Source organism: Diadema setosum, chromosome 17 (genome assembly GCF_964275005.1).
Source record: "Diadema setosum chromosome 17, eeDiaSeto1, whole genome shotgun sequence".
NCBI lineage: Eukaryota > Metazoa > Echinodermata > Echinoidea > Diadematoida > Diadematidae > Diadema > Diadema setosum.
Window position 1 is genome coordinate 32,437,812 of NC_092701.1, and position 10,637 is coordinate 32,448,448.

The following is a 10,637-nucleotide window of genomic DNA, read 5'->3' on the forward strand; positions in this document are numbered from 1 at the left end:
ATGTGTGATTTTTCCATGTATTGCCATTTTGTACATGAACACCTGTCATACATACTACAAAAAGTCTTGATCTTCATGCCTGGAATTCATGGAAAATTCACTGAGACATGGCATTTTACGACTGATTTTAAACTGTAGGAACTTGTCTTGTTCTATTTTTTTTTCTTTTACTTAGAAAGACAAATTCATATGAATATCATTGTTTCCATTTCCACTGCATCTCTAGATACGTACTGCCAATCTCATGGTGTGTCCTGATTGAAGCATAGCATGGCATGGACGGGATTCACAGATGAGCAGCTCCGTTCTCTGAAGAGACAGAGTTCAGAGGATGAAGATCAAGCAACTAGAGGTCAGTGTGTTGATATAATTAATGATAAGTGTATAGTTTTATGATGGTTATCAGACTTTAACTAAGACTAACTCAACAACAAAGACTAACTCACCAGAGAGACCATGATGGGTGATGACAGTCTGTTTTAGAATCTCCAAAATTGTGGCAATAATGCAGCGAAATTAATTTGAATTTGTGTTTCTTAAAAAAAGAAGAAGAAGATAGTAGTATAATTTTTGGTAGGTACTGTAAAAGTGGAAATTTTCGCGCATTTGGCGCAACCAGAAGCTAGTGCGAAAATAAAAGCACGCGAATATTTTTGCGTGCCATATGTTCCAGTAGTTGATGTCTTGATTCCGCGGATTTAAAAACAAGCGAAACTCTTCTTACCCGGCCAAGCGCGAAAAATTAGTCGCGCAAAAATATCCACTTTTACAGTATTACTATTATTCATTAAACTGAATGACACATGCCTTTAAATCAAAATAATAACAACAACAACAACTGGTTGTATATCATTAAGAGACAAGCAAAGATGAGCTGATTAATAAAATCTCCAAAAGTTATCAAAGTGATACACAATATCCTCATTAGTACTCTTAACAAGTAATGCACACCACAGTATGACTGTCCAAATGATGGTTGCACAGTATAGCAGGTATGCAAATCAAAATTTCCCAAGGAATTCTTGGAAAGGTGAGTAAAGAAGAAAATTTGTTGCAGGTATTTATAACAAACCTAAGTTCACAGTTTGCCAATCTAGCCACAACCCATGATGAAACATGACAGATATAGTCTGTGAATAGACAACAAAATGTGTGATCACAAAATTAAGAAAAACAATAAAAACTACATAATTATAAATTCAAGCATGATTTTGATGACATAGACAGTACCTCGATCTAACTTTTGACTAGTAACAATAACAGCACAGTTTTTGTGTTATTGCTTTTTTAATCCTGAATTTCTGATATAATATCCGAACATGCCAGAAGTACAATCACATTCTAAAACTCTTTGTACATCAACTTTTCTTTATTCTTTGTTCATATGCTAAGTTGTTGCTCACAACTCACTGCATTATTTCAATACAATATTTCATCTATCGTTAAGCATATTCCCACGGACATTGCTGTAGGAGAAGGTTGAATGTATCCCTCATAGGTTAAAGTCCATTCTCTGCAGGTAGTCACCATGGCCAGAATCCGAGACGAGGGAGGGGTAGACCTGGACCAAACAGAGGAAAAGGACGCGCCAATCCTGCTCCATCAGAGGTCTGTATCCTTGATAGTTCATGATGTGTTGTGTGCTAAAACTTAGTCAAACTTTGAAACATGGTAAAAGTATAAAAAGGCATCTGAATGGAGGGTGGCATCATGCTTCTAGTGGTCATAATTTTTGAGATATTCTGATGTGTACATCAAATGTCCTTTACACTGCATATTTTCTTCCATGGCTTCTGTGTATTGTGAGAGAAGAAGCTTTAGAATGTCCACTAAATGATTTGTTTTTCATGATGGGTCAATTTCAGTAATCTTTGCAGTTAGTGATAACTTTGCATAGAGTGTGTTTGCGGAAGATATTCACATCTCCAAAAATATTTATGTGTTACATTAAAACTTGACCTTTTAACAGCATTTGAATTAGTTGTAATATAGATTGCGTGGCCTGAATAACAACCATTTGCTTGTCATGGGCTTTCCTTCCATTTAGTGTGAATATTGTAATGAACTCCAGCTTTATTGTCAACTACTCAATTACTAAGAAGCCATATTGCGCACTGAAACCATTCTGTCAAACTCTGCATCATTCAACAGAGTGCCAATTGAAATGATGTTTGACTGTACTGAAAACAGTGTATTCTTTCTGTTCTAATTGTGACTCCCAAAAATCAAATGTGGGAGAAATAGTGAGTGGCAAATACGCACTATCCTCTGCTGCAGAGGAATAAAACAAAACCAAACAAAAACCCCCAACCCCCCAATATGTTTAAATGCATGCTTCTAAAAGCATAAGGGCAAAACAATGAAAAAAAAATGAGGATGCTGTGCAGTTAATCACAATAATTCTTTTATTTTCAATTAGCTACATTTTAGAATGTACAGTACTTCATCACTGTAGTATCCATCCAGATTTGGAAAACCAAACAACTGTTGTAAGGATTGCAAAATCATTTTGTGCAGTGGATTCCCTAATATAAGTAGCCATTACTATTTATTCACTGCAGCGACGGGAGGAGCCCCTCACTCAGGCCCAGATGCTGTCCAGACCAAGGCCCCCTAGCCAGAGGGGAGGAAGGGCATCATCGCAGGAAACCAGTGTGTGGCAGGAGCTGAAGGAGCCCACCCAACGCAGGCCTCCTCCGCCCACCAAAAGGGCGCCCCCTACTGCCCAAGAGGAGAAGTCTGCAGGCAGTAGGTCGGTGGAAGATAAGGAAGTGGATGGAAGGAAGGTGTCGACAGAGCAGGATGGTGAGGAGAGACAGAAGGAAGAGGAAGAGATGGAGAAGAAATCAGAGGCCAAGTTACTTGAGGAGAGTGAAGGCAAAGTGTAAGTTTTGTATGGCATTTTAGACATCATTACAAACAAATAATTGCAGTCACCTTTTGTGGTTTGTTTGCAAAAATTTTGTCATAATCTTGAGAGTTTGATCGCAGAACGAGTTCACTCCACTCTTGTTGAATGGAAATATTTGTGATTAAATCTGCTCAAAAGCAAAGAAAATAAAGCACTTTCAATCATTACTTCAAGAATATACCTTGTTATGCAATATGTGAGCTATCACTTGAACGGATTTATTTTTCTCTATCTGAGGACTGAATCAGTGTAAAATGTGTTTTAAAAAATGGCTCTTAACCTGTTTTGGAATCAAACTCTTGATCAACCTACTGTAAATTATACGTGATGGTGTATGTGTGTATGTATGTCATTACAGGCGTGAGCTGTCCAAGTTGGAGGAATTCCAGAGGAAACAGAAGGAGATGGAAGAAGAGAATGCAAAGAAGAAGAGGCTCTTGGCTAACGCTATCGCAGACAGGTATTGAAGGAGGTCAAGGCAGTAGAACCCTTTAATTCTTTTCTAGTCTAGTCATTAGAAACTTTATTCTTGACATCTTCATCTAAAGTGATTTGTTTCTCATCAGAGAGTGTGCTGAGCAAACAGGAAGAACTTCTTGTGTTATTTTATGTGCCTGATTGTTCATGCAATGGTTTGATTGAAAACCCAAACAAGCAAAGAAAAGAAAACACAACCCGAGTTGATGGAAATGTATTAACCATGGAAAATTATTTGCAGGGGGGGGGGGGGGAGGGGTGCTCGTGTTGATGCATGTGTAGGTTACAATGGATAAGAAAGTGAGTATCCCTTGATCAGTTTGTTTCAACAATTTTGCTGCAATTTACTTGACATGAACATTCATGTAAATTTTGCAAAAATGATGGGACTATGAAAAATTGTATTTTCTCTCATGAAAATGAGTGATTTTGAGATATGAGGTCCTGTCACCCCAGTGATGATATAGCATATATGCAATTCTGGCTCTTCATGTTGTCCCTATAGGAAGAAGAAGACCCAAGCTGAGGCAAAGAGACTGGTGTATATTCAGAAGGAGCTAGCAAAAATTGAGAATCTCCTGAGCAACGACGTGAGCATTCTCCGTGACAAGATTGAGACGTCCAGCAGAGAATTCAGTGAAGCGCAGTGAGTTGAAACTTTGGTGACAGTTTTGTTCTTATAGATCATGCACTCAAAAATCAGGACGTGCAATAGAGTAAAGGCGAGTTTCATTATGTAAGCATATAGACATTTTCTCTCCTTATCTGTGGTAAAGCAGCATTTGTCAATTAATAAAAAAAACAAAAACAGCAACCTCCCTTTAACCCATTGAGGACAACCTCCGAGTCCCGAGTATACTCGGTCAAGCGTCTATGGGAAATAGTTGTAACAAAATCAAACATCCTCAATGGGTTAAATGCTCTTCTGTTGTAAGGTGTCATCTTAGTACTTTTCCTCCTGTGAAATCAGCTGTGGACTAATAAATGATTGTTAGATCTCATCTGTTACTGAATTCATTGACTTTAAACGATTATGTACATGTGCAATATTGTCATTAGTGTGTTTTCCTTTTCTATTACGAATGCTCATTCTTCAGGAGACGATATGAGAAGGCGGAGGCCGAGTTCGTCGCTGCCAAAATCAACCTCCACAAGAAGTCGGAGATGAAGGAGGCCCTCACAGAACACCTGTGTACAATTATCCACCAGAATGAGCTGCGCAAGGCCAAGAAGCTCGAGGAGCTCGTGAGTAAACTGGACGTCGATAGCCTGGAGGAGTTTGAAAATGAGCCGGAGGATGTCACCAGGCCGACGCCACCAACATCGCCTGTTCAGGTTTCCTCAAACCCAGATGAGAAAGCTCCTCTTCCTGGGAATGGCGTAGCTGGAGGGGAAACTGGGCAAGTGCGCAGTGAGGCTGACCAAAGTGGAACTGGAGTCGACTCCACCAATGGGCCTGTTATGCAGGGGCAGAAGCCAGTGGATAATGCTGGTACGAAGGAGCAGAAACCAGTGTTTAACAGTGGGATTATGGAAAGTGGAGAACAGGTAGAGATGACTAAATCTGACACAGCAGTGACTGTCGACCAGAAAGCACCAGAGACTGCGGATAAAGACTTAAACAAGGATGCGGGTGATGTCATATCCAATGAGCAACCAGAGGCTGAGCAACACGCACAACTAAGCACCAATGAGACATGACCATTGATGCCACAAGAGAGGGAAATCTAGCGCCATTCTGGAGGAAGGGTTGTGATTGATAACACATCTTAAAAGATGAAAATCTATCAAATCATGAATCATGATCATTGTGCAATTGGATTGTAGATTCTCCTACTGGCATTAAAGGGTGTGTACAGTTCTGGTCGAGGTGAGGATTTAGCTTTTAACGTTTTGCGAGATATTCAGAAACCACTCTATGAAATGTCAAAGAACATGCAGTTCTAAGGGGTATCAAAAGTTTATTCAATGAAAATCCGTTTTGAAATGGCGGAGATATCCAAAAACAAGATGAAACAAAGAGATCCTAATAAAGTTGTGGCATGTCGCCTTTTATTATTAGCACTTTTTTTGATATCTCAGCCATTTCAAAACCAATTTTCATCAAATAAACGTTGAATCCTTCTTAAAATTACATGCTCTTTCATATTTCATAAGAGGCTTTTCATTGTCTCACTTAGGAATGTTCAAAACATGAATCCCCACCTCAACCAGTACTGTACAGTCCCTTTAAAGTCATTCACCAGGGTTATAGACTGCTTACTTCGTCATATTTCTGTGATAGCTCTCAGGAAATTTGTAACATTTTCTACATCGCATTTGAATATGTTTAGATACTCTCTATAAGGGAGTCACATAGTCATTGTTTTTAAGGCATGCAGGTGTACTATCATCATTTTTACACAAGAATGTAGTGAAAAGATGTATACCTGGATTTAGGCTTATATATGTATACCTGATTATCTCTCTGAGTGGATTTGTTTTCAATTAATCATAAAAGTAAATATGATTCATTCTGCAAGAATAGTTTTTGAAGGAGCATTACCTTCAGACAAAGAAGTTATTTTCAGTAAATTCTTTGATGTGATATGAATAGGTGTGTGAACTTAGTGAGTATCTTGACAAAATCAAACAAATGGTAAGAAAGCTATCAAAATTTCAATCATTATTGTATGTATCACCTGACATGGTGATCTTTAATTACCATTTTATAAAAAATGTTTGTCTTTAATAGCTGTCTGGCATTGACACTATTTTGCAATTTGCTCCTCAAGTAATGCTTCTAAGAGAAAAATATAACAATCTTTCCCCTTTATTATTGTTTGGTTGTTGTTGTTTTTTTGCAGAGAAATTAACCTCCTTTGTTGCAGTTATTTGATATGGTATGTGCACATTTTATGCGGAAGTACAGGGAAAACTCATTTAGAATTGTTGAAACCAGCCCATTTCATGTTCGAGATATATGAAGTACGCACACAGACTCGAGTATAAGCCTCCAAATGTTTGCTTGTCCACCAAAAGGTATTATGTATCATCTGCATAACATACCATTGCCTTGACTGATAGTTCTTCCATTTGTACTGCTTACCATATTAGGCTTTCATGTCTTTGTAAAATGTGTAAAATTTTGCACATGAGGAAAACCTTGACATTTAAGTATGCACACAAATATCACTGAAAGTTTATTATTTTTTTAAAACCAATGGCCCTTGTAGCATGTCTTTCAGTCAAAATTGTGTCTAAAAGTTTTTGAGATATACTGATATATCATATTTGTAGCAGTTTGTTAATTTTTTTAATGTACAATGTGCAGACAAAATGTTTATTGATTGATGAGATCTTTGCATGGAAGGTATGATGAATCAAGCAGATACACAGTAGCAATCGCATGTGTAGTGAAATAATGAATTGTAAGAATACTGTACACATCAATATTTTCGCATGATTAATTTTTCACGCTGAGCGGCTAAAAAACATATACCGGTATTGCAGAATTTTTAATTCTGCTGCATAATTGTTAACCCATTCATAATGTGCAGAAAAAAATTATTTAAATAATTTTGCAGGTCGTAGAATTCAGGCTAGCCAAAAGTAGTACAGATTATTATGTGAAAATTTAGGTACCATAAAAATTTCTTCATTTACAGTACCCTTTCCACATTCTGTTGATAGTGAACAACTCACAAGATATCCATGTGGTACTGTAAACTTGTTCCTTAATGTGTTTCATGCAAGGTCACTAATCTGTTAGTTATTTTAAATTACCTACATTGTGTGCTTATGGCATCACATTCCAGTGTGTTTCTATGTCAGTGTGTCACTGTTCCATTCCCACTGTAAGATTTTTTTTTTTTTGGTTTTTTTTTTCTTTTTCAAGGGACACATTGATAGGCATGTGTATTCAAACCATCGATACCACACCAATTTGTGTGAGAAAAGCATCTATGCAAACTATTGCAATGACTAATGTTTATTATCATTGACATTGCTAATGTAAATAAAGATCTTGGAATATAGAAACTATTTAAAGGCTGAAAATTGTACCTAACAGCATGATCATAAACATACTGTAACTTGCTATTCATGGCACAGAATCTCACATGGAAATACATATAGTCATTTCATAGCAATAAGTGTCAGCATGTGTAATAGATACACTCCAACAGGTGAACCTCTTTCAGAATGTAATTTTACTTTTTTTTTCCTCTCATTTCACAAATGGAATAGTAAATATTTCTAGCTGTCTTCATAGTTGTTTACAGTATAAATGACAGATAGATGGAATTGTGAGATTGTTGTGCATTTTCCCTTGGCTTGCTACTAGTTGTATCTGAAACTTATACAGGCTTATTAGTGTTGCCACTACCACTAAGGAATTTGGAGAAATTTTGGAAGTTTTCAAGAAAGGCTATTCTACTTAAGGAATTACAGAGTGCTGCCCTGTTGAGCAATGATAATTGTTTAAGTTCTGACATGCCAAAGTTCCCAATACTAATATGATTTGATTGAATATTTGCCAAGCTGATAGTATTCTTTAATGAAATAATTCAAGTGGGGGTTTTTTTCTTTATAGATGGAAATTTTTGCATGATGAGTTCAGTCAAAGATGCCTTACCTGTGTTTCCTTTTTTGCTCTTTCTCTCCTGAATGAAAAGGTTTTCTTTAAAAAAAAAAAAAGCCGACATTTCTTGGTTGTTTTATCAGTCTTGATACACTTTATATTCCATACAGGTTTATAGCTTGTGTGATAGATTGTAGGCCATAAAGAAAGTGAAAATGAAATAGAATAAAGAGAATAAAAAAGGAAGTTGACTAGAGTTCTATCTGTAATGGCAAAATAAATGAAAGAAAGAGAAGGGAGAACACATTCCACCAACTTCCAACTCAAAGCTGGACATTTCTGTACCAGCTCTGTGATATAATACGTTAATGATACTGTACGAGCTGAAATTTTCGTGTACAGATATTTTCGCGAATTGCTACTTGGAGGACATTTTCGTGTGTTGTTAATTTCGCGGTTGCGAGGGTCTAACTGAACTTAGCTATTCGCGTGTTGTTATTTTTGCGGTTCAAAGGCAATTCACGAAATATGCGAAAATAAAACCACCGCGAAAATTTCAGCTCGTACAGTATTGACTTCATTCTTTGTGGGTGTGTTGAGTTGATACACGTATTTGAAACTGAGCAAATTTCAAAACAATGCTGCCAAAATTTCACATAGATTTGATGCAAACAACTCGATGAAATTATTAATATCATAAGGTTTCAGTTGGTATTTATTTATTAGTTGAAATACAATTGCATACCCATAGTAACATAGGCTGAAGAGTTTTAGACTTTGAACAGAATGTTAACTCTTATGCTTAATTCATCTTGATATGTAATAAACTTGATGCTCCTATACAGACGGATGCATAAATGAAATTATGTGATTAAAATGGAAATTATGATCATATTCATTGATGGCGTGTGTATGTGTATGAGTGATTATTTTGATTATCTTGGTTGGAGGCACTCTCTGAGTGAATACTAATTGCTTCTGTGCTGATAGCAGAGCTGATAATTAGTGTGCTTTTACAGCATTTTGTATGATTTTTCTTTTTGGAAAAATAGATATGATCTCAAATTGAAAATACATATTTTTGCTAAGTTGATTTAGTATACATGTACTGTATATAAACAATTTTCCCATCTTTTTATCGAAATACGCATGTATGACTTTTGCCTTCAGAATATGTTTGTTCACTTGCCTATTTCTACAGTGCATAAGTAAGTTTTCTGTTCTGGTGAGATTGGCAACCCAATGATAGGGGAATGAAAGAAAGAGATTATCAATGCACAGGGATGAAGATATGCTATGGTATGAAGATTTGCACATGAACAGATATCCAGTATGGCCCATCAGAAAGTATATTTACATGTTTATTTGTTTTCTTTTAACTGCAATCCATTTCTCTGGAATGTTAAAAGGGAATGACACCCAAATAAATGCATTGGATTTAGTGCATGCAGTAATTTTTTAGTAGAACACACCAACAAAGTTTGAAAAAAAATCAGACAATCCATTGAAAAGTTATGAATTTTTTTAGAATTTCATTGCAACTATCTCTGGATGAGAAGACTATAACAGTTCAGGACATGGGGTAGGTGACCTATGTACAATGATATAAAGAAAATATAAAGAGAATTCCACAAAGTTTCATTACTTGTGAAAAACACACTTATCCTCGACTTAATTGTAACTGACATATTATTTTAAGAGAAATATTATTCCCCCTGCTTTCTGAAAGAGGCAAATCAAGTGATCTTTCATTACTAGTATGTTAAGAAAGGAAACTATGTTGAATTTTCTTTGTGTTTACCTTATTTTATTGTACACACATGATGTCACATAAAAAGTGTTATTGACTTCTCATCCAGCAATGACAGCACCAAAACTAAAAAAACAAACAAGCAAACAACAACTTGAAAGGATTGTTTGATTTTCCTCAAACTTCACTGGAGTTCTAATACAGCTACATGCACTCAATCCAAATATATACATTTCTTGAGTTCTATTTTTTTATGTAACATGTGGACTACTACTTGTAATTACTCAACACCTAATCTCTTTGCTCAACACACCCAAACACACACACACACACGCACACACACACACACACACACACACACACACACACACACACACACATTATATATATTCATTGTTGTATGTATAGTTGGGTTTTATTCTTCTGCAAGCAAAAATATTCTTGTTTTAGCATTGCTGGATTGTACACCTCCTCACTCCACTCCATGCTATTCCATGTGAACCAAGCTTTGACCATTCAATCAGGAGGTCTATGCCATTCTCACATTTCTCAGGCACACCATCAAACTTCACCCCCTCAGTCTCAATCGTACACACCTCTTTTCTGGTCACCTCACTTCTTCCCCATCTGGCCTGCCTTCTTCCTTTCATTGTGAATGAAGAAAGCTGTTGCTGTGATCTTCTCTTAATGCCTTAAAGGACAAGTTCACCTTCATTAACATAAGGATTGAGAGAATGTAGCAATATTAGTAGAACACATCATTGAAAGTATTGAGTAAAATCAGACAATCCGTTCAAAAGTTATGAATTTTTGAAGTTTTTGTGCAGTCACCGCTGGATGAGAAGACTACTGCAGTGTATGATGTCACATGCGTACAACAATATAAGGAAAATATAAAAAGAATTTCACAAAATGTCATCTTTAAAAAAAAAAGTACA

The 10,637-nt window shown here is 36.4% G+C and overlaps 1 protein-coding gene across 1 annotated transcript; it reads left to right on the forward strand.

The window, feature by feature from the left end:
• The first annotated feature begins 270 nt into the window (after window positions 1-270).
• Window positions 271-5,089, forward strand: LOC140240612 (uncharacterized). The gene is made up of 6 exons (XM_072320369.1): window positions 271-352; window positions 1,520-1,608; window positions 2,571-2,884; window positions 3,270-3,371; window positions 3,894-4,034; window positions 4,486-5,089. The coding sequence occupies exons 1-6, from the start codon at window positions 271-273 to the stop codon at window positions 5,087-5,089; spliced, it is 1,332 nt and encodes a 443-aa protein (XP_072176470.1).
• Window positions 5,090-10,637: the final 5,548 nt, after the last annotated feature.

What these genes read in the sequence shown, in the direction of transcription:
- LOC140240612 (XM_072320369.1), top strand. Translation starts at nt 271, where the DNA reads ATGGCATGGACGGGATTCACAGATGAGCAGCTCCGTTCTCTGAAGAGA. An exon ending in GAGGAGAGTGAAGGCAAAGT is followed by an intron (nt 2,885 to 3,269) that starts GTAAGTTTTGTA and finishes ATGTCATTACAG; the next exon opens with GCGTGAGCTGTCCAAGTTGG. An exon ending in GCTAACGCTATCGCAGACAG is followed by an intron (nt 3,372 to 3,893) that starts GTATTGAAGGAG and finishes TTGTCCCTATAG; the next exon opens with GAAGAAGAAGACCCAAGCTG.